The 25,172-nt window shown below is 37.6% G+C and overlaps 1 protein-coding gene across 1 annotated transcript in view; it reads left to right on the top strand.

Moving 5' to 3' along the window:
* Positions 1-25,172, top strand: part of SEMA3C (semaphorin 3C) — a 111,223-nt gene that overhangs the window by 73,069 nt on the left and 12,982 nt on the right. Inside the window, exons 6-12 of the mRNA XM_062490836.1 lie at positions 423-542; positions 2,365-2,507; positions 4,470-4,584; positions 6,786-6,855; positions 9,540-9,684; positions 14,445-14,667; positions 25,075-25,163. Of these exons, the coding sequence (XP_062346820.1) occupies positions 423-542; positions 2,365-2,507; positions 4,470-4,584; positions 6,786-6,855; positions 9,540-9,684; positions 14,445-14,667; positions 25,075-25,163 (905 nt within the window). The remainder of the gene's footprint in view (positions 1-422; positions 543-2,364; positions 2,508-4,469; positions 4,585-6,785; positions 6,856-9,539; positions 9,685-14,444; positions 14,668-25,074; positions 25,164-25,172) is intronic.

Genomic DNA, 25,172 nt, shown 5'->3' with positions numbered 1-25,172 from the left:
ACCCAGTCTCTTCATCTGCTTCTGTAACCAAAAAAAAAAAAAAAAAAAAAAAAAAAAAAAAAAATCTTTGAAGTGCATACTTAAGATATTGAATGTGATGCTTTTTGATAACACTAGCCTTATTCTCCAGTGGTACTTAGCAGTGCAACTGGAGCAACTAAACTTCCTATCAAGAACAGTTGCCCGTGTATGCAGCTTTGCTGTGGCATTTGATGGTACTGTTCCATAAAGTCTTGTAAGAAAAATCAGATTACTCTCGTGCATTCTAGGTCGAGTCTTTGTAAATCAGAGGAAACCTCATTCCCATGACCCACTATTTATCTGTACAGATTCCTGTGTAAATAAAGAGCTGATGAATTTTAAATAAACTTTTGTTTTCCCAACAGTCATAACAATTTCCCCTCCATTTCAATTCTTTTCAGATGAAGAGCTTTTTTCAGGAATGTATATTGATTTCATGGGGACGGATGCAGCCATTTTTCGCAGTCTGACCAGGAGGAATGCAGTGAGGACTGACCAGCACAACTCCAAGTGGCTGAGTGGTGAGATGCCTTTAATTTACCAGAGTTTTAATGGGTGTCACAGAGATTCTACTTTCCTTTGCTTAAAACAAAGACATTATCTTTTAAAAAGCTTGTCTCTGAATTTAATTTATGAAGTTGAACTATGAAGAAATGTGTGTAAATACAAACTAGACAATGCACAGATGTGGAGAGATGCCTGCATAAACCAAGCTCCTAGGCCCCCCCCACCTGAGGGCCTTTTTTTCATTAGGGCTGAACCAAGCTGTTTGAGGGCAAGTGTATGAAAATCTTTCCAATGGCAATTGGTCAGACAGTTTGATTGCTAGAAAAGTGCCTTTACCTCTAATGAATCAGATATTGCCTTAAATCACTGTTTGATTCTAAGGCACCAACTTCAGATAATTCAAGGTGATCCATCTCTGCACAGAAGATTCACCACCCCTTGCATTCAAAATTTGTGCAGAAGTGTCCCACTATCAGAGAAATGAATGAGGATCATTGCCACTTATTTCAGTGGTGAGGAATTGGTTATCTAAACACAGCAGAAAAACTAATTTCTGAGTAGAATCACATAACTCTTTGCTACACTGACATCACTGTGAAATTCTCCCTGTCTTTACTGATAAGGCTTCTTCAAATGAAACCAGTTTAAATTTAAATGGTGGTCAACTCTCTGAGCAGAGGTAGGTGTGAAAGGTTATAGAAAGCAACTAACACAGTAGTTATGGTTTTAAAAACCCTTTAGGTTTTCTGTCTTGATATTTTTATGGTGACTTTTTATTCCTGTCTAGCTGTGACTACAGTCATGTGAAATCACGTGATTTCAGTCACAAATTCAGTATGAAAGGGAAACTGTGTCTGCTTTCTAATTTTTTTTCTGTTTGTTATGCATTCTTACGCTTACCTGCACACCCAAACGTGCATCCTAAAATGAATTAGAGAAAAATAAATTTTAAAAATTCCTTATTTCTGGAAAATCTACCTGTTCAACACAGGTACTTGAAAGTACAGTTTATTTCCATGTTCTTTTGGAGCCAGAGTCATGACATTTGTTTTATTAATTGAGAATGTGAACATAAAAATGCTGCGGACTAAGAAGAGTTTTCTGTCAGACATTCAACCATTGTATCAGATTGTTTCAAACTTTGTACTGCACTTAACTGAACAAGCAATCTTGCATGATCACTGAAAAGACAAAGCCTCCATGCAGAGAGAGGGACCACTTCTTCCTTCAGTCAGAGGTATTCTGAGGGTTCCTGCACTGTCCTTCAGATACTTGCTAAGGTTATAAATTATTTATATGCTTATTATTATATTTATATGCTTGTTAAGGTCATAAATTATTTTGTTCTCTCCCTAATTCCCTGTTTCTAGAGTTTTGTAGGTACATGTGATTATGGTTACTAGCCTCTGATATGAAGTCAAATGCTGCTCAAGCATTTGTGTACCCTGCTTTCCTCTTCTGGGTTACGCAAATTGTTTTCCTCTCCTATATATGAACCTTATTTGTTATATTTCTAAGTTCTTCCAGCTTACTTTCATGTTTTGTCTCAATGAGAGTTTCCTTGGGTGCCCCAGATAACACACTGATTCTTCATTCCTCAAAGTCTTTGAGTCTCTGCAGTAATCCAATACCATTGCTTCTGGACTGCTCCTCTAAAAATTTACTGTGGGATAAAATTTGAGGATGCAAACACATATGGCTGCCATCAAGGCATTTTCCTGTTGATATTTCGTATAATCAGCATTTCCTTGAAGCAGTCAGTAAATGTCAAATCATTTGTTGCTTATACTGATACATCTTTTTTTTTCATCCTTTTGGTAAACTTTTTCATTTCAGAGCCTATTTTTGTGGATGCTCATGTTATCCCAGATGGCACTGACCCCAATGATGCCAAAATCTACTTCTTCTTCAAAGAAAGACTCACAGACAACAGCGGCAGCACAAAGCAAATTCATTCAATGATTGCAAGAGTATGCCCAGTAAGAACTATTTTGTTTACCAGGTTGCTAGGATAAGCTGCTAATGTCACATGATAACCTAAAAGACTAAATGCTTTGATTTGACAAAATTTCCTGTTTCTGTATCACCATAATTCAGAAGAGCTGTTCCTGAAGTCACAGCTGGGGTCTGAACAGGTTATGTATATCTGACTATACATGTAAGAATATGGAAATGTAGAGGTTCAGGGATTTGTGTATTTCTCTAACTGAATCAGAATAGTTACCTGTGCTGAATTTTTGAACTTGCTGTCCTTGGCACAAATAAGGCACATTATTTTCTTAATAAAAATGAACTTTAAGCAGTGAAGGCTTTCACACACACACACTCAAAATATTTAAAGCACATCAGAAATATTAAGCTTTTAAACTGGGGATTTAACTTGCAAAGTACTGTTTTCTTTTTTGTAACATCTGTTCTTTCTGCTTACTTGTATTGATGCATGTGTGAGTTTAACTTTACAAATGTGCACAGGAAACATAAATTCAGGAGTTATGGCTATTCCTGGGCAATAATTAATTTTTTTTCATAGCACTCCTCATTGTCTCTATTTAGGGGGTGTTTTTGTATCTCTAATCATATGTAGATGAAAAATGATTGAAGAAGCTATTAATATCTCAGGTGAAATCAATTTTTTTTTTTTTAATGAGAGAAAAATTATAAATGAGCAATTTTTTCTAGCCTATTCATGCCATCCTTTGGAAGGCTTCAGGAAGTTCATTGTGAGTGTTTATATATTCCCTGTCTTTAATTTGCATTTTCTTTAGAATTTGATGCTTTGTGATGTTTTTATGCCTGAGTGTGAAGGTGTTTGTCATTCTCTGGCAATATGATGAGGCACATGATCTTTTTTTATAATCTCCATTCTCTGTATTTTAGTGAGAGTGCCTAAAAGCCTTTTTGGGTATTTTGCAAGAAGGCATTTCGCACAATTGCAGCTGTATTTAGTTTTTTACTGTTCTAATGAAGCCCATATGATTTTTGAAAGGCCTAAGCCTTTTTAGACTAACACTGAAGCCAGTGGCAGAATCCCAAGGCCAATGAAAATAAATCTGAGCCAGTCATATTTGTATACTTGTATACATACCATCGTATTCATGTATCAACATCTTTGAGACTGGTAAAATATATTACCCCCTGAAAAGACTCCCTGTAAGTCACCCAAAACATTGGATTACCAACTCCAGCAGCATCAGTGACATGCACAGCACTTTATTGAAATCACATTTCAATAGCTCCTACATTTTGTTTTTTCTCTTTCTTTGGGTGGCATCATGTCATGCAGTTTGGAAGACACTGCTCCCACGTAAGGCATTCACCAGCACTGTTGGTCAGGATCTGTCACCTCAGTGCTGCATTGTCTGGTTTGGCAGTCACAGTTCCCACCTTGAACCATGGAAAATTGGAATGATCTGTAAGTGAGCTGTGACCAAGCCATCTCTGGATCAACAGTGCATAACTAGCTTGACCTACACTAGCCATCACTTCTGAATACTGTTTAGAGCACCCACCTCATGTGCTAGCGTGGCTTACTAGGTCAGGTGCAGCTATGTTGCTGTCAGGACTGGAAGAAACATCCCTCTGTAGAGCCCTGAGACGTTTTAGAGATAGCATGAACTTTATCCTGAGTGTCAGGGAGGGATGAAGAGCTCCACAGTTACTTTCAGTCATAACAGCATACACTGCTGATGCACAAAATCTACTGCCCAACCCTCCAACCCTCCTAGCCCTGCAGAGAAAGTCCACTCAGAAAACTAGTTCTTGTTTTTTTTCTGCATATAGAATGCTTAGATAAAAGGATTTGGCTTAGGCCTATCTATTTTTAATAATAAATTCACCAGATAATTATCTAGAGAATGAATTAACCTGAGAAAAACATGGAAAAGCACAATAAAATGTTAACTGTGTTTTATTTCTTCTTTTCTGGGAATATTTCTTTCCAGAATGACACAGGTGGTCAGCGCAGTCTTGTGAACAAGTGGACAACATTCTTGAAAGCAAGACTTGTGTGCTCAGTAATGGATGAAGATGGAACAGAAACGTACTTTGATGAATTAGGTATCACAATAAACATTCTGTAGAATTTCATCTAAATGCTACACCTTGTGCATATTTAATAACTGATTTTCATTCTGCTTCTTAGTCAAGTTATTAACAGTGAAATCCTAGCACTAGAAGTCCATGACAAAATTCCCCATGCAGTTTTATGACGGCAAAAGAAAAAAATTCTTCATAAGTCTCTCTGTGTAATTACCATTATCTTTGAAATAAAGGTAATTAATCTTGACTATGTAAAACAATGATGTATGTAAAGAATTAATACTTGGGAGGAAACATCTCAGTGGCTATCTTGCTCTTTTGCTACTAGCTTGGATTACAGCAGAGGGTTTCTAAAATCTTTTTGAAACTGTTTCTTATACCACTGTGTAGCACACAGTGTTTCCATAATGCATTTTTTCTATTTTTTTATCACAGGGTAGAGTCCTCAGTTTGGTAATTCAAGATAGTACTAATAGATTCTGTTACTGGCACCAACAATAGCACTGTCTATAAATATAATTTCTCAGAAATCATTCAGTCACATAAATCTTTGTTTCAGCATGTGAAATACTGTAAATATTCAATGTATAATCTATGCAGCAATCACAAGAGGTTTATTTTAATGAAAGAATTAATAGATGTATATCTTGATATCTACATGCCAAACAACAGTACCAGAAAGTTTCAAATTTTATATTTTTCGTAGCTGAGATGTGCAAAATCATAATTAGAAATTCAGGTATTGGAAGATTTGTTATATGCTTTAATATAAATATAAATAACAAAAGCAGCTAACATGCCCTGCACTGGGTCTGCATCTGGTTCTGATCTTCTCTCCATTGCATCCTCTCACTCTTTTCTCGATTGTTATTCCTGATTCCCACCATAGCAGATGGGGTTTGGAGTATTTTTGAATTTATCTATTGACACTGTTGGGTGCAGTTGCCTTGGTTCAAGGTTTCAGTGATCCTGACTGGGCCTAGGAGCAGATCCTAACTTGCTCTAGCTCAGAGTGTGCAAGGTGCTTGGAGGACTGATTTTCTGAAGTTCACAGTGCTTCAGCACTGCCACAGCAGCTCATCTTTCAGAAATGTGACTTAACAACCCCCTCCCCTTCAAAAAAGCAGTAGGATAACTGCTTTTAGTTTCTTGCATGACAAAATGTAGGACCACAGTGAACAGGAGACAATGCTCTCAGCGTGGGCTCCCAGCACAATTCCTTTGCAAAGAGGAAGAATGCAATCACAGCTGGAAATTCGGAAAACTGGGAGAGAACAAACACATGCTTCTGTGTTCATGTATAATGCAGGAGAGTATAACACTTCCAGTTCTGCATGGTGAAGTCTTTTGCTTTTGACATATTGAAAAGAATATTTACAGCATTCAGAGGGTTAAATGAAAGAGCCACATAAATTAATGGAAAGCTAAAAAATGTATTTTGTGATAGAAAGCTGAAACAGTTCAGTCTTTTTTTTTTGTGTGTTGTAAATTAAGTTTAAGAGGTAGCATGATTATAGTTATTAAAAACATTTGTAAGGAGAAACTGTCAGAGATTAAGTAGTTTTCACTGAAGTGTAAAAAAAAAAATTAGAGGATCAGAGGTAATAGTGGGTAAATTCAATTCAATGAGTAGATACAGTGCAGTCAATAAAATCCCTACACAACAGGAGGCAGGAGGTTTACATCTCTCACAGTCTTTACTGCAAAGCTTCCTGACATTCATTTCATGTTGAAAATGCTCTAGTGAGGGCACTCCAGCATGTTCTAGACAATAAAACACCTGATTTCCCTGTTTTCTATTATATCCATCTATGGGAACTCTGTCTTCAGCCTACTGCAACTTTAATGTTTTCCTACTGCTAAACAACCTGCTGAAACAAGCTACAGCTGAGAAAAATGTGTGACATATATCCTGAATGTATCTGAAGATGTTTGCCTTCTGTCTCCATAAGGCAAGAGGCCATGAAGTTTATTTCCAAATTTGTTTCTGAATGTTCAAGTGCTAGAACTTTAGAACATAAGTGCTAGAATGTTCAAGTGCTAGAACATAAACATAGAACATATGTTTATGCATATATGGCGCGTTCATGTGTTAAGTCTCCTTTTTCCTGTTCAAGTCTGAGATAAAACTACTGTTGACTTTAGGAGGAATAAAACCATTCATTAATCTGGGAAATAAAGGGTTTTTTACTATTCAAAATGTTTCTCTTTTTTTGCAGAGGATGTATTTCTCCTAGAGACAGACAACCCCAGAACAACACTTGTGTATGGAATTTTTACAACATCAAGGTAAACATAGATATTTGAAAAAAATTACCTGGACTGCCTGATTTTCTGTATGAAAACTGAAACTGATATTTTGTGGATGAGGCTGTGCTGGGCAGTTTTGTGTGTCTGCTGTGGCTGAGGTTTGCATGCAGGAGTCTCAGTATCATTGCTGTTGGTATCTGTGTCAGAGCTATGCTTCTTGAAGCAAACTGCTTCCTGACATACTCTCAGCTGCCACTGGGAAAACATTTCCGTGGAGGGCCACTTGTCAGTGCTCAGCAGTGGAAAGCCAAATGACTCCAACACAGTGAACTCATATGGCATCTGAGAGCATTTATCACCTCCTGAAGAACATCCAGTACCCTGGAGGATCAAACCAGGAATTCTTACATGAATTCATAGAAATCAGTCTCTCAGCTGGCTGACAGTCACAGAGATGGCAAATAAATAACCATATTGGCTTCAGTTGGCTAAAAAAGGACAAGCCTGTGTGGCATTTGGTCACCTCCTTGCAGCTCCCTGTTACCAATCAGTTGTATTTCCTTACTCTGTGGATTAGAAAGCATTTACTGAGTTCCCAAGAGTGATGAGAGCACTAGATATGGCTTACTATGCTGAAACTCTCCACAAAGATAGACTGACAGGTGGACCAACAGATTCTTCCACCTCTACCTTTATTTTTTTATTTTTCCTCTTGTCCTCATTACTACATAGTGTTAACACAGAGTAAAATTGGTTACTATCCCCTGATTTCTGATATGCTACCCTTTATTATTAAGCTGTTATTTGTTACATTCAAAGAAATCTTCTGGTTGTTTGGTTTTGTTTTTTTAATTTTAATTTTAATTTAATGTATTTGATCAAATTGGAAAATTGTGTAATTTATTATTAATAATTCATTTAATTGCAATTTTTAGTAACTCCTTTCAGATGTTTTTTTTCTCCAATAGACTTTTTTTTTCACTGGGGTGTAAGGGTCCACTTACTCAAATACGTAAATATGACAGGAGAATATGATTCCATGAGATTTAATTGGGGGGAAAAAAGCATCACATAACTTGTAAATTTAGGAGCTGTCCATAATTCCTACTTCACAAAAGGAGAAAAGGATGAGCTTATATTTTGTAGTAAAATCACACTGACCATTATGTTGGGGGTGCAGCATGACTGAACTGAAAACACTTGTACCTAATTCTGGTATTTCTCAGTAGAAATGAGATTTGAATCACAGGACCATATAAGGTGACAAAAAAGAGAAAACTTCACTTTTTCCTGGCTCTCAAGCTGTTTTCTCTCTCTACTGAAGCTTTTACACATGCATTTCTGTTATTGTGAGCCACATGGTCTATTCTTGCTTTATTTTTCTTCAACTATAGTTAAATACAGAAACCATATGGATTTTTTACTCCTTAATAGTTCCTGTATCTTCATCTCTATAGACTTCCAACTCCTAACAGTAGCAAGAGAGAAACATCACAGGAAGTAATAACTACTAGTATTTTTATCTAAATCATACGAAAGGAAATCGAGTAATACTGAACTAAATTACGTTAGTGTCATAATATGCTGTAAATCTAACATAAAACATCTGGAAAGACTAAATGTATTTCTCCAAATCTATTAATACCTAGTAAAATTTCCACACATACCATAATCCATCTAAAAGCTTCATTCTACTAATCCATATATAGCTGAGAGTAATATGGATTTCACTTTTGTTGTTTATACACTGTGTATAATGTTTTCAGGCTTTTTTGTAGAGTGTTTTTTTCTTCTTCAATTGAAAACAGTTACTTGGATTATCTTCATCCTACAGTTAACATCAGGCAGATTTTAGACTGTCTGGAGTTTCGACTTCTTAAAAATAAATATCAGAAATCTTGCATGCAGTGAGAGGAGAAGTTAAGGAGTTCATTCACTATAGTCAGCCTTAGCATCAATCTGGAAATTTTTCCCCTAGTGCCCTTCATCGTCATGGGGTGATGGAGAACCATTCAGGGCTTGTGCTACCTGGACCCATGGCTGAATCTAGAGCAGTGGGAAGAACATACCTGTTCTTAGGCAAATCCCTTGGTTCTCCTCAGGAAGCTTCAAACTTGGGTCTTCATAAGACCAGTATTATGGGCGGATTTGAGGACTGTATAGGAGTAATTCCTTTACAACTGCCTCATGTCCCCATTTTTTTGCAAAAAAGCTGGAAACTGATTATAATAATCCAACTGATTGCAATTGCTCTGGATGTTTCGATTAATATTTTAGCCATGTATTTTAGAAGGCTCATGGAGGTCTTGTGGTTAATACACTGGTAGGGAGTTCTGGAAACCTGTACTGAGCTTGGCAGTACAAAGTTTATAAAACTCCTTCCTCACTGAAGTCAGCAAAATTTTTGCCATTGATTTAACTGGAGCCAGATTATATTTCTTCTATATTTAGCAGTAGGAAATCTTCTTATTGCACCAGTAGGGTAGTGCCTGTCTCTCTCTTTTTTCAGTTCACTGTTCAGAAAGGTGCTGAGACTTAAGAAGTTGGGGTGCATATTGGGCAGCTACATTAGTTGATTTCAAATGTTTTAAATCCATATAAAAGCAATAAATTGTATAAAATATTATGATAAGAGGTACCTTTCATCATCGGACCATGCAAAATTATGGAAAAGCTATAAAAAAGTTGGTTGATTGCAATGCTAACTTTTTCTTGTCTTCCAGCTCCATATTTAAAGGCTCAGCTGTGTGTGTGTATCATCTGTCTGACATTCAGACTGTGTTCAATGGACCATTTGCACACAAGGAGGGCCCAAACCACCAGCTGATTCCATATCAGGGCAGAATTCCGTACCCACGACCTGGCACCGTAAGTACAAAGATGTTTGTTCAGTCTTGCCAATAGCTTGTCTTTGTTTAATGGATAAATAAATATTATCTATTCCAGGAGAAAAGTCTGTGTGTGACTGTAACAGTTACAAATCAGAGCTATTTTGTTTGCTTTTCAGTTGACTACAAATCCAACTGCAAATCATGTAGTGTCTGGAAATCTAGAAAGAATTAAAAGTCATGTAAAATGTTAGTTGTTCTTTCTCTTTCTGCTTCAAAGGTGATAAGAACTAGTTCGTTAGGTGATAGTCTTCTTGTTTCCGTATGTATTTCCATTTTGTGGGTATATTTGAGCAGAATGTAGCTAAATAAACAAGCATGCAAAGACAGCATTGTTAGTGTGTTCCACGGCCTGGATCCAAATGTCTGTAAGTCTGTCTTCTGTCTGTACAATTTTTCTTTTGTACTCCAGAGTCTTGCACCTCTATTCAGATACTTAGGAGATGTAATAGAAGATTTAAAGAACAAAGTTTTTAGGACTTGTAACTTGACTCTCATACCCTTCCAGGTTCTGAATCTTAGAATAGAAACTTAGAAACAAATTTATTTTCCTGCCATTCAGTTCACTGTAGTCTTCCTCATAAGAATACTTTTTGTATGCCTTACTTTCAGGACTTCCTTTCACTCTATCAGGGGTAGTAATAATCTTTCAATAAATTCTGTATACAATTAGAGCTAGGTCTGTTTCTGAGTTACGTAAAATTATCTCATGAAATATTTTAAAGAAAACTATTGTTTCTTCTTGCTTTTCAACTTCATGACGTATAAAAATTGCTCTTAATGCACTTTTTTTATTTGCTTACTTAACTATTCGTAATTTATATTTAGCAGAAATGTGACATATTTCAAGCTTTAATGAAGAATGTATGAACTTTCTCTAGAATTGTCTCTGAATCCATATTTGCTAAATGAAGTATGGTAATGTGGGCGTGTGTTAACTCCTATGAGGTCTTACAGTTTCTCAAGTATCAGAAAGAAATAAGTATTTAGAGAATCATTAATTATCTCTCAAAAAAGCAGTTGTTTTTTTTTTTTTTTTAGATTAACACTTCGTTGCTCTTCCATTCATCAGAGGAAATTAAATTTTATTTTAATTTTTCCAGTCCCTGTGAGAACCCTTAACCATATCACTGTTTCAGTCTGATTTGTCTTTGTGCTTCAAAATCCTTGGGTTTTTTTCTCTCTTTCTCTCTCATACATGGAATATCTCAGATACATGGAATAGCTCTCCCTGTTAACACAATTCTTCATGACATTTTAGTGCAGTTGTTGCTGGCTGTAAGAGTTAGGACTTTGCATTCCCAGATCTCTAGAATTAACTAATCAATACCTGACATTCCACCAAGGTCTAATGCTGGCATTAGTCTTTCCTCGCAATTAATTCATACTGCTCTAATCTCATTAGTTCACTGAGGCTTTAAAAAAAGACCCATTTAAACAGCAAGTTTCACACTCTCGTGATTAGTCACATTTCAAAGTTTCTTGCTGCTTCAGAGTATTTCGTTTGTATGTGTTTCCTCAACCACTGCCATATTTTTTCTTGGTTCACCTCATGGAGGCTTCTGAGGTAGGCCAGATAGGCCTAAAGAAATTGGTAAACACAACAGAAAGGGGGAAAAAATCAGATTTGGATTTAACATGTTGACAGGAATTATCTAGACTTTCCAGATATGCCAATGAGCTCTGAATTTGAAGATAAGTTCTTAGATGATAGCTCATGGAGATTCATTTAGATGACTGTTGCCAGTGTTTGGACCACTGGCTTTTTTGTGCTTCCTCATGATTCAGCCACAACACAGTATTCCTAAGTCATATTTGCTAAGATGGAATTTCTTTGGCTTTGCTTTTATTTCACTGCCAAAAAAAAAAAAATCCACTTTTCAATGTGATGTGTGCCACAAACTTTATTTTTCACTTATATAAAAGCATCTCTGCAAATCAGGATGTAGGGATTTTTCGCCTCTCAGAATTTGTGCTTAAAGAGTTAACATGATTAGCCATGTTTGCTGTCTGTGGGGCTTGATCTTCTTTTCTCTGGAATGTATTTTTTTTGTAACTTTTGGGATGCTGGACTAGACAAGGATGCTTTTTATATGACATGGAAAATCTTACTTTGCAGTTGCCTAAAGAGATATTCATACTAAATCTCCGGACAGAAATGAAAGTTCATCATATTGCAGTACACTGAATAAACAATGAAAAGGCTTCAGTGCAGCTTCAGTAGGATTAAGTAAAGCAATGGGTTCTTTTGGCCATGATCAACTCAGCAGTGTTTGGCTGAGTTTGGTCTTCACTAAATGCCAGTGGTTTCTTATTTCTCCACAAGCAAAACTTACTTATGGAAAAAAAAAATTACATAATTGGCAGCTTGCTACTAAACTCAGTGATATTTGAGTGTAGTTTCCACTTTTTCAGAGTTTACAGAAATAGTTTCTGTACCTCCATCATTTTGGGGAATCTGCTGTAAATTAAAGAATTCTGATAATTCATTGTGAACATAAAATTGTGTAGACAAGTTCTTGAATGAGATGTGAAGGATGCCCATTCAATCCCTGCAGGAAAGGGAGAGCTTATAGGTTTCATCACTATCATCTTTTGTTTGTCACTGGTTTAGCAAATTAATTAATTGATTAAAGATGTTTGTTAAGGCTTTGCTCAGAACAATGATATAAAGTAAGTTCGTAGGGTCATGCTGGTGTGAATCATAGCACAGACATTTTTGCATGAAGTCACAGACAAAAGTCTTATGACTTCAAGTCATAAATGGAAGGGTTGAAAGTATCAGAGACAGACTTTTAATTGAGCTATGTGAGACAGGAAAGTTTAAGTTGAACTGTTTGTGAAACAGAATCCCTCTTGAAAGGAACTGGGGCCTGGCAGAGCACTACCGAGTAGAATCATCTTGCTAATGATGAATGCAGTTCTTTTTAAAACATTTGTTGCTAATCTTAACAGATAGTTCCATACATTTTCTGGAATGTGGATGAATATGCCAGAGGGTAGAGCAAGCAAGATAGTAAGAATTCAACTTTGCAAGCAATTTTAAGAGCATTAACATATAGCATTATTTCTAATGAAAGCCAAAACAAAACCCTTAGGATAAATATGAGCCCAGAAAAATAAATCAGCAAGGATGTTAGATGAGAGAAACAACCCTTGTCTAAGCTTAGTTGTGGTTGTTCCTCCTGGAGGGAACTGATGCTAGAGCAATTTCTTTTAAAGAGTTCCTACCAGAGCTGTTCTACTTTGTATAAATAATTAACTCCTAACTGTGTCAGAAGATGACTCTAAAGCCTGTGATTAGGCTGAAGTCCCCTCTCTAACTTGTTTCCTAGTGTGCCCAATGAATATTTTACTGGGTGCACAATATGAAACAGCTTTTAGCAGTTAGGGTAGAACAGGCACTCCTGCCTGTGGTTATGGGGATGCCCCGGAAGGTGAAGACCCAAATTCTAGCACTGCATCTCATCAGGTAGGTTGGACACATGACTCACATATCCTCAAACAGTTTCCAAGTCTCTCAGAATATGATTCATTTTACGTAATTTTAGCTGTCTAAAAGCAGGGTGTTTAGTCTAAATTACTGACTACAGAGGAAACCTAAGAATAAATGCCTGACTTTAAGAGAGTAGAAGTCAGGTGAGGTAAATCTCTCCCTAAGATACTGGCTACTTTGGGTTTGTGGTTTTGACCAGAAACTCCATCCTGAGATATAAGAATGGCCCTTGTCAAAATAAACAAATTTCCATCAAGTGCTTTTTATTGGACAAATCATTTTCCAATTGGAAAAATACTGTGTTGAAACACTTCTGAATATCTCCAGTACTCTGAGGAGAATTTCACAGCTCAGAAATATGGTAAGGAGAAAAATGAAAGCTCAGGAGCAACAATAAAAAGTGAAGTAGTTGTAGCTCAAAACATAAATCAAGTAAATTAACATGGGTACAGCCAGAACTTTGTACCAATTACTGACATAGCTCTGATTCCTTCAGAGTTTCCTGTTAGTTTCAAACTCAGTAAAGAGTTGAGTTTTCTAAGATCACATTTATTTTCTCATCAGGCCCATAATACCTCAGGTATGATTATTTGGATAGTGCTTTATTATATTTAAAGAAGCGTCTAATGTATTCATGGACTTAGTTACTTCTAAGGCATAGGGGAAAGTATAGACAACCTTTTCAGATATAAATAATTTGTTCTGGGACTCCCTCATCAACTCCATATTATTGCTCATTCAAATGAAGATGATTCACAGGCCATTTCATAATTTTATAATCAACATAATGACAAGAGGGATATTGGCCAAATTACAATTAAGTATCAGACTTTGTCTTCTGCCTTAGTACTAATTCTATAAAAAATCATCTGCAAAAGTTTTGTATCTTCCCATACCAATCTCTTGGGTTTTTTTGGTTTTGTTTTTTTTTTTTTTTCCAACAGGTTGTTTAGAAGCATAAAACGTAGAAATAGGTTCAGAAGTACAGATCTTTGCATAAAGCTGAATTTTGAAAGTGCAAAAATACATTTTGGTTTGTTTTGTCAGAAGTGATGGGAGTTCAAAGTGTAGCTATTCAACACTTCATTTCCCTCAATGGAAAATAGTAACTCTTGGCCCAAGTCTGAAGTGCTTTTTTGGGTATTTCCTATGTCAGCTATCTTTGGATATTTGTAAATAATCTGGAGATGAAAGCTCTCTGAAAGATAAGTACTGTTCATCATTACTGTGCATGTCTTTTACAGTGTCCAGGAGGAGCCTTCACGCCCAATGTCCGGACAACCAAAGAGTTTCCAGACGATGTTGTGACCTTCATTAGGAATCACCCTTTGATGTTTAATCCCATCTACCCAATACACAAGAGGCCATTAATCATCCGGATAGGGACAGACTACAAGTATACCAAGATTGCTGTGGACCGAGTGAATGCTGCTGATGGAAGATACCATGTCTTGTTTCTTGGAACAGGTAAGACAAATTTGGCAGCATTCATTTTCCTCTCTTGGAATATAATCTGCAATCAACTCTGATTTTTATGACACAGAGCTTTCAGAAATATTTGTTTAAATGTTTGCAATTTACAGAAATGTTCTAGAAATCCATGAATTATGTTCCCTTTACTTTCTGTGCATTTTCCTGTTTACTGTAGACATCAATTATATGCAAGATATACAATGTATTGATCTTAATTTGAGACGAAAACCAACACCAGTGTATATTTTATTGTATCTAAATTATAATACTTCTCTTGAATATGGTTTGTCTGCAGTATGATTCCACATTAGATTTTGATGAACTCTAACATAAGAAAAGCAAAAAAAACCACCCAGCTTTATAATTTTTTATACTCTCATCATTACTTAGTATATGCTGTGTAAGCTACTTCTGAAGAAAGGCACAATCTGATCAAGATGTTGCAAAGGGAGAAACAGCTCCAGAAAGCAGTAGTAATATGGAAGTACTTAGCAGAGAAGAAGAAACAAATGGTTGGAGTCCTAGCAGTAGTGGACACAGAGAACTGGATCCAAGTACTCTAAAATAATTTCAGTCTAATGTAACCTATATTTTGTTTTGGCTTAGATCAAATTTGAGTCTGGTGGTTACGCCTCTCAAATTTGCAGGGAGCAGGTTAAGAGATTCTTGTACTGATCAATTTTGATTTTTAAAAATATTCTGATATGAATCATGCCCTTTTTGATTGAAGCAGTCAAGTAGAATGGTACTCTGACTAGACCCTAGGACTCACTCACATCTCAAACTCCCACTGGTTTAACAGGGCATTAGAAGCTGATAGGTACAAAGGCTAATTTTTTTACTTTTTTTACTTCCAGGTAGAGCAAAGGAAAATAACTCTAGGATAAAAATATGTCTCTGAACATCAGAAAATGATTACAGAGATGGCTTGCATTGCTTTTATGGTTCACATATTATTTGGGGTCCTGATTGTTTTCTGCTTGTAGAATAGCTGATTCTGCCAACAAACTCTCATGGGGCTGGGAATAACTGTCTTGTTCTAATAGATTTAGGAAGCAAATGCTAAAAAATCTCTTAAGAATGTCAGGCTTCTATAGGGAAAGGATTAAAAGTAACTTTCTTCACCCTTCTTAGAAAACCTCTCCCAACTATCACAATCAGAAGGGCCCCTATGTGCCAAAGAGGCCAACTGCTCACTGTGCTGTGTGTGCAGAAGTATATCCAGCAAACAGGTTGATGGAAAGGACTTTTCCCCTGTATTTGGCTCCTGTTGGGAGTACTGTGCCCAGCTGTGGGCTCACCAGTACAAAGAAAACACTGACCTAATGAAACGAATGGAGCAAGATTAGTTGAGGGACTGTATGATGTGATGTATGAGAAAAAGCTGGGAAAATGGGTTTATTCAGAGAAAGCTAAGGGGAGACCTTAATGTTGTTGGCAGCTATCAAATGTGTGGGTAAAGCTACCTGGTGGGGAAAAAAACAGACGCAGACTCTTCTCAAGGTGCTCAGTGCTAAAGTGATGGATCTCACACAAGTTGTAATGTGGGACAGTGCTATTTGAGTTACATTATATAAATTTTGCCATCAACATGATCAAACAGTGGAAAAATAATCCAGAGAGGTTATGAATTCTCCATCTTCACAGACTCAAAAGATTCAAAACCCAACAAACACAGCATTGAGCAGCCTGCTCTAGTCGGACTTGCTTTGAGTGTGGGACTGCACCAGATGTCTACTACAGGCTACAGGTTGCTGCAGTTCAGTGAAAGGAAAACAAAACCACTTCATTCATGTGAGGTTATGGATGGAGAAAATGAGAAGGGCTAAAGCTCAACAAGAACTCAATCTGGCTACTGCTTTGAAAGACAATAAAAATGTTTCTATAAATACATTACCAGCAGAAAGAGAGTTGAGGAGAATTTCCATCCTTTACTGGAAACAGTGAAAAGGCTGAAGTACTTAATGCCTTCTTTGCCTCAGTCTTTAGTAGCAAGACCAGTTCTTCAACCTCCCATCTTATGAGTTGGAAGTTGGGAATAAGGAGCAGAATGAAGCCTCCATAATCCAAGGAGAAATGGTCAATGACCTACTACACCCCTTAGACACACACGAGGTCTTGGGGCTGGATGGGATCTACCCAAGGATACTGAGGGAGCTGGCAGAGTGCTCACCAAGCCACTTTCCATCATTTAGCAGCAGTTCTGGGTAAGTGGGGAGGACCCAGCTGATTGGAAGTTACGTGATGCCCATCCACAGGAAGGGCCACAAGGAGGATTTGGGGAGCTACAGGCCTCTCAGTCAGACCTCAGGGCTGCAGAAGGTTGTGGGACAGATAATTTTGAGTGCCATCACATGGTGTGTGCAGGACAGCCAGGGGTCAGACCCAGCCCATGTGGGTTTGTGAAAGGCAGGTCCTGCTTGACCAACCTGAGCTCCTTCTATGACCAGGTGACCCACACAGTGGGTGAGGGAAAGGCTCTGGGTGTTGTCTGCCTGGACTTCAGTAAAGCCTTTGACAGCATTTCCCACAGCATTCTCCTGGAGAAACTGGCTGATCATGGCCTGGATGGGAGCACTGTTCACTGGGGATAAAACTGGCTGGACAGCTGGGCCCAGAGAGTGGAGGGGAATGGAGTTACATCCAGCTGGTGGCTGGTCCCATCTGTTGTTCTTTCAGGTCTTTCCCAACCTAAGCGATTCTATGATTCTATGTTTTTCCACCAAACCTTTACCAAGTCTCCATCTGATGTAGAGTAAATGCTTAGTATATGAGAAGGCATAGTCAGGGTAGCTCTTTATTTAAAGAATTTAGTAAGTTTTTGATCTGGGTATTTTTGTTTTCTTGGCTGGAAGTTGGTAAGTGAGTTTTAAGGTATTCTTGACTCTCTCCTATTTGCAGCTATTGGAAACTACTAAATTAACCTAATTAGGACAGGGCTTTCTACAAGGTAGCTGCCCCCCCCCCCCCCCCTCCATATCCCCACCACTAACATAAACCCACATTTTTTGTTTAATTTACTTAATGCAGATAAAATTTTTGACTTTGTGACCTGTTAGGATATTTTTTCTCCTTTCCTTCAGAAGGCTTCTTCTACTATAGAAATACCAGAAGTCGTGATAGAGAGCTTCCATACTCTTGTTACATAACTGCACAAGAAAGCTTGGTAAAAGACAAGTTTTACTTTACTGTTAGTTTTCTTCCTTGATAAATCACTATGTTTAGTCAAAGTAATAGATTGGTAGGCCAGTGCTGGTCTTTCAAGTTAACTTTTTTTTTTTCCCAGTGTATAGTGGTGCCATTCTTTTAAAATGCTCTGTAAACATCTAATGTTATTTGGAGGCAAATTCTGCTAAAGCTTAGTGGAAAAGATTGAGACCTAAGTTCCCAGATCATATAAATTGTTACTGTAGCAATAATAGTTAAAGCTGGAAAACTGTTGGAAATTTGAAATGTCCTTTAAATCACAATTTGATAGTAAGCATTTTAATAACTCTGCAAGAGGTAAACATAGTAATTTCATTTTATTTTTAGTGATCATCTGACTGTTTTTAGGTGATCAATACACATACGTATCTGTGAGCTGTTAAAAACATAAACATACCTGAGGTTGTTAATCCTCCTCTGTGTATCAGCACAGGACCCTTTATGGATCTGATACAAAAAAGTGCACCTCTTGATACTTTATATTCATTGCTTTATCTTCTTCATTACACTGGAGACGAGGATCATTTTCTGCTTTCTAGTGAGATGGAGGGCAGGCATTATCCTTCCTGAGCAGGGCACAGGACATTAATACCTTCCAAGGTCTTGCTCCAAAGAAATCGTTGCAATTTAAGTTACTGCATTTCTCAACCCTTTCAAATAAAAGTGATCAAGTTTCAGCCACTGAGAGGAGAAACTTGTTTTCTTTATTCTCTGCTTTCTGTGAGACTCAGGAGGATTTGATAGAGATATTAAGTGTCAAAAGGAATGCAGAGGGGATTTGCTTTGGTGTCAGTTCATCCCAGCAAATGCAAAAACCACATTGTATAGGAGAATTTCATGTGATAATTTCCTTGGGAGCCTGTAGCCCCACAGCCAGAGACAATGGGATTTGACACCTGGTGACAATTACACTCAGCTCAAATGATGAGTTACTGCTGCTGAACTGAGATGTTGCCAGCCATGTCTGTCACTGTCAGTGACCTGTCTCATGCTTGAAATCAGAATGTTTTATGTCTTGCCAGATGCAAAGCACACAAAATGTTTAGCTTTTCCTCTCTTCCTCCTCTGTAGCCTCAGTAATAAATCAGTTCCTGAATGCAAGTGAAGAATAACAGAAGTACAGAGCTCCAACAACCCCAGTGGTTTTCATCATGTAGCCATGGCACAGGAGGGTAGAGGCAGCTCTGTAGTTTTTTTACCTTGGTGTGAACTAAATGTAGTGTTTCCTTTGCTCCCCCAGACACAAGTGCTGGGCTCACAGGGGCTGGTCCATACCCAGAGTTAATGCACTGCTTTTATCCCTTGCTTACCTCCATAGGAAACAAAGTAAATCCCAGGGACAGACATTGTTCTTGTGGCATTCCATGCTTTTCAAATGATTACAATCTCCTGTTTTTTCCTATACTTTTAAACATGGAGACACCCAAAGCACTTAACAAAACTTGTTAGTTTTGTTAGGCCTCCCCTAAGGGATCTCTTCACCGTGTCTGGTGTGAGCTGACTTGGAATAAGGAGCAAGCCTGGACTGGAGGAGAGTGGTGCTGCAAGAGGAGTACTGTCTACCTACCTTGTCTCTCCAAACGGAAACCCAAGAGATAATTCACTTGGAAAGAATATAATCACTTATGTGCATATTTGACCAGAGCAATGCTGATGGTATTTTTTCCCTATACAATGAGAAATAACATATTCAGTTCAAGAATTTCGGATTAGAGTTCTGTTTCAATTATTCCATTTCTGTGATGGGGCAGGACTCAGTCCTGAGCTTTTTTGATTCACCCTAGAGTTGTACTGTAACTTGTTTACTCATTTCAGTTATATCTAAAGAACCTCAGCTTTCAATATTTTGTGTTCATCCTTTGGTAGATTATTTTCTATCTGAGTTTTAAGACAGCAGTAAAACACCGCAAGAACATATTCCTGAGATTCATATCCATTTATTAAGTATGCCACCTACTGCCTGCAGCACAAAAGCCTTTGGTCAAAGTGCACACAGATTGCACAACCAAAAGATTATTCATGGGGCTTTTTATTCCTCCTGGTGTTACGAAAATATTTAAATGTCTGGGTCAAACTTGGGTACATAAAACAGCTATGGGCACCAATGGGATTTTTTTCAGCTCCTTGCTATCAAGATATGATAAGTTTTTCTGGAAAGAGATCTAATTTACTGTCATAAAAAGGCACTGCAGACTTCGGTGTGGCTTATTGAGATGATTAATTTCAGACACATGCATCTGATGTGGCGTGAGGTTGATCGATGTTTCTCATTATCTTTTCTTCTCCGATGAAACATTTGCTTTCAAAGTCTGGATGTATTAAGTGCCTGCAGAGCATAAGTTTGTAATACTCATTTTCATGGTGTTGTATGATGGCTGTCTTTTTGGAAAACTAACCCTTGCTGACAACAGTAGCCTCCAGTAATGCAATAGCCAAATCATCTACAAATTCTAACAGAGAGATAATCTGGTCAAAAGAGCAAGCTTGCCTCCCATAGTTTTCCTGGCTGTAGCTTCATGACTGTGAGCTTGGGAAGGTGATATTGCACAACAGTGGCACAACAGGCGTTAGACACAATTTCCTTCTTCTTCCTGGTCATAGTGCCTGAGTCATCCATAACCTTTCGTTGACCTGTTCATCCAAAGCTTTTTCACAGACTTTTTAGATGATATGTAAGTTAAGAGGGTGTACCTCCACCTACTTCATTTCCCTTGTTCAGTTTTTATTCAAGCAAGCTCACACTGTGTCCCAAAAAAGATTGACTGAGCGGGGGTTACACAAAAACTTTGCCCTCAAGTGCGAGCATTTGTATCTGTCTTTTTGTTCTTTGCTGCAGCTTGAATTTTATTAAGTTTCACAGAGATATTATGAGCTGGTAAAAAATTACCCCCATTTGACAGATGAGTGAACTAAGCACAGAGAGGTTAGTGGTCGTGGTGGGAGCTCTGACTTACAGCAGACACAGAGCATGGGAACGTGGCTGTCAGCCCTGCCTGCTAACCTGCCACCCTCTCAGGTGCTCTGCTGAGCCTCAACAGAGGGTGTTTTCTCAAACAGACAGATTTCAAACGTTCTGTAAACTTTTTACTTTCTTTTTTCTTCGTAAGGTTATTTGTATACATCAGGTTCAGATAAGAGACCAGAAATAATTCACTGCCATTAGGCTGACAGGTAAAACATGGAGAAAAGGTTTTTAGAGGGTCTCCAGCAGTGTCAGACACATCAGTGCTGGGGATTACTGAGGGAAGCCTTTCAAAACTCGTGTCAGAGTAGAAGTTGGTGCTTATTGCAGTCGTTTTTTATGATGTGGGAAATGTGGGGGTTTTATTTGTAGGTCAGTTTGTCCATGTGATGTGGCTCAGGGGTCCCAGCTTTCTTTGAGGCTCACATTACTGACAGCTGCAGTGTCCACTTAGAACTGGAGAAATAAAAGCTAGTCAAATTTCAGAGAATTAATTTCGTACTCAGACCTTTTGATTCAGCCAAAAACCTCTGCACTTTTCATGTCTATTCATTATGCTTTGCTTTTTCCATTGCCCATGGTAAGGCAGACCAGGAATTAATGTAATCAGGCATAGTCTAACTGGTATTGATGAAGTTGAACTGATTAATATCAGTCCAGAATGATGCCTTGCATTTCAAGAAATATTATTATAATTGTGATGATGATGATTTGCCTCTTCTGCTTCCATTCCCTTTATTGGAATGCCTTCCTTCTTCATTTATTTCCCACTCTGAATACATTCTACACCTTTTTTTAGCCTGCATTTTCCTCCCATCCCGGTTTCTCTGTCCTCTTAGAGGGATTGTGATCTCAGTGTCATTGTCTTTAACACCTGCATTTGTTAAGCAGGTTTGAAATGGAAAGGCATTTTGAGTCGCTCCTGTCCTCTTGCTGTCAGCTTGAGGGAGATTCCTTTCTGTTTGTCCATCTCCCCTTTACTCACAGACTGCTGAGCCGACGCAAGGCTGCAAACAGCTCCTGGTGAAGAATTAGGAAAGCGGTGAGCAAAAATCTGCCTGTTCATTTCCAGTGGCGGATTCTGGTGACATAGCAGCTTTTTCATGACTATGTAACATCATAGCAATGGAGAATTGTTTTCAAGTGGATTTATGGAAGGAACAAGTAAATTGAAAGGAAACCATGCTGTTCATTTTATTGAATTTTAGAGGATTACCTTCTAATTTCATATATTGACCACACTTGAAAAAAATTTCACTTGCTCTTGTTTAATGATCTCTTATGCCTGATTTACAGCATAAAATATTATCTATTGTGAAATACACTTTGAAACAGCTCAGGCACTGCTTTGCGTAAATGTCCTGCAGTGCACAGTGCTTCATCCTTTTCTCTGACCCAGGGAATTTAGTTCACTTTTTTTCCATTAGCAGAAATAAGTAAGATTTTTGAAAAAACTCAAACATACCATAAGCTTTCTATGTGAACACATATAAATGATTTGATTTGTCTGATACAAATTTGTGCTTATAATGGAGACAGCAGTACTGCTGAGAAAGAAAGAAAAAAGGGGGTTTGGGGACAAATATTTGCTTTCATTTATTAAGTAAGAGCCTGAGCTATAGTAGCAAGACCGTTTTAGAAGGAATGGGATAACTATAGCCTAAAAGCTATGTATTATTGGAAATTTTTATATATAGGTGTATATAGAGATATATTTGTACAGACTATTAGAATCCCTTGCTTTAAGAAATTTTGTTTAATCACTAGCTTTCAGTTGCCTACTTGAATTTTTTTTATTTTAAACGTTGTATTAAGTCTCCTTTAAAACAATGGAACATTCCTTTCTGCAAAGATCTGTCCATCATGGGACAATACTGAGTCAAAAGCAAATGGCAAAATACTGAGTCAAAAGGAATGAGTATGAGGTAAACAGTCCTTCACTCTGTGTGTTTTTCTGGGGCGTGACAAAAAGGTAGATAGGAACCTGCTTTACAAATAGGAAAGGTTATTAGGACACAAGGACTTGGCATCAGGCATTATCAGTATTTTCTGTGCCAATGCCGAGGATAAAATCTCACCTCAGGTTCTGATTTCAGTTTAGGGCAATGTTTGAGGACTCAAGACAATTTAGGAATTTTAAATGTGTGGCATGTGCTAATGGATCATTGACATAAACCTGTTCTTCGAGGCTCAGCAGCCTTACATTCCTTTGCAGGTAAGGTCACTGTCAACATGCTTAGTGCGCTGTATGTCAGGGTTACAGGTACTTGACACTTTGCAGGCAGCTGAAAAAAAAAAAAAAAGCCACAAAAGGCTGAAATTCTTTCCTGCACTTCTGACTGAGCAGTTTGTAAGGTAGAGTCTAATGTTAGAGAGAGAGAATTGATAAATATTGCAAAGAATCAGAGGTAGACTGGACTGAAACCATGTACATGTGCAAGCAGGTTATTTCCTTAAGAAGGAGAAGAAATGCACACAACCAACCCCTTTCTCCTTTCCTCTGAGGGAGGCATCTGCAGCAGTTCAGCACTTTGGTGGGTCCTGGCAGCTAGTAAATCTCTCCCAGGTTCTCATAGCATTGCTAATACTGGCACCCAGGCTAGACCACAGCTGTGCTATCACAAGATTTAGTTTCAGTGAAGTTTCTTCAGAAGGAGCTGTTTGATCATGCCATTGTATGAGAATAAATGTCTCCGCAGAAAATTCTCATGAAAAATTAATGCCTAACATGCCCTGAGCGTGTACCATTGATAACTAGATATTTTAAAGTCCTGTCAGCTTTCAGTTTCTCTTTTCCTTCTTTTTTTTAAGATACAAAATACTGCAATGCGTTCTCTCTGCATGGTCACGTGATTAATTATCAATATTCTGGATTTAAACTTTTTTTGTAATGGTAATAATAATAATAACAACAAGTAGTAGTAATAGTAGTAGTAGCAGCAGTAGTAATAGTAATATCTGGCTTCCTTAAGTAAAATAAGGAGATGTAAATTACTTACAGTAATCATCTTACCCTGCAGCTCTAGCTCACAATTTAGTCACTGAGCTTAAAGCAAAAACAAAATTGAACTTTTTCAGCTTACATTGTCTTCATTATGAATTGCCAAACAGGAAACTGAAATTTCCTAATAAATGTAGATACTTGCTTATATTATGCTCTGCTAATATTCTACAAACTGCACAACTCTGTGTTGCTCTTAAAATCTTTGAAGGCTGAACAGAACCTGTACCTTGTGTGCTCATTCCCTAGAATCAGTATTGGGCAGATAGATTTATTCTACTTAGTCTAATTTCTAGGTCTTTCAGGTAAGAGGAATTCTGTGTGGTTTTTCCAAGTTAAAATGCTCTTTCTTGTGATTATCCCACGGTTTATTTTTTCTACCACACCAGAAATACTTCAGTGGCAGACTCAGCCTTTAAGAACCTTCACAGATGGACCCCTGCATCTCATGTATTCTTTTCATACAAGAAGTTTGGAAAACCAATAACAAATTTCCCTTTGGTCTCACTCATCACATCTACCCTGCAAAAACTCTGTCATTGCCACATACTTCTACTTCTTACTACTTTGTTTTGAGTGGATTTGTGAGGCTTGGAACTTCATTTTGACAGGGAAGCCATGATATAATAGCCAAAATATCTTCACCTTGCTTTTTCTTTTTACCTTACGGAGCAAAATGTTAACTCATATCAATATATAATGTACTTGATTATTGTTTTAATTTAATTTTTATAAAAAGCTTTCATCTTACTGTGTTTACGTGCAGATAGAGTTATTCTTTGGAAGGCTTACCTTTCATGTCATCGATTGTTGTAGCATTTTGTTAATGGATATGAGTATATCACATCCTGCAGTAGCTCCCTTTTACCTGATTGTATTGTGTTTTACTTTAAGATCATTAGGATAGATTCTGCTTCTGTGTGTCTATGCAGCAACAGAATAACTGATTTTGATGGATCTTTTTGTATAGAATGATAAGAGTAATGGTAATAACTCCAATCTTCTAATGACAGTTCATATATGGGGAAAATACTATAATAGTATTCCTGTATAAGGAACCATCCCATCCCTCTGACCGACTCCAAACCATGGATATTACTGAACATTTCTTACCTTCCTCTGTGTCATAGTGCTTGCTTTGATGGTTTCCTTTCATAATTAATGAAGGGTAATCTTTTTTTATTTCTCCCTCTCTGTGTCACATGGTCTCACTTGTTCTCACCTGTTGCAGATCAAGGAACCGTACAAAAAGTTGTTGTCCTACCCACCAACTTCTCTGCAAGTGGAGAACTCATTTTAGAAGAGATGGAGGTTTTTCAGGTTTGGCTT

The sequence above is a fragment of the Cinclus cinclus genome, chromosome 4 (assembly GCF_963662255.1).
Source record: "Cinclus cinclus chromosome 4, bCinCin1.1, whole genome shotgun sequence".
NCBI classification, from domain to species: domain Eukaryota; kingdom Metazoa; phylum Chordata; class Aves; order Passeriformes; family Cinclidae; genus Cinclus; species Cinclus cinclus.
Note: the sequence above shows the minus strand (reverse complement) of the source record. Positions and strands in the feature narration are given on the sequence as shown.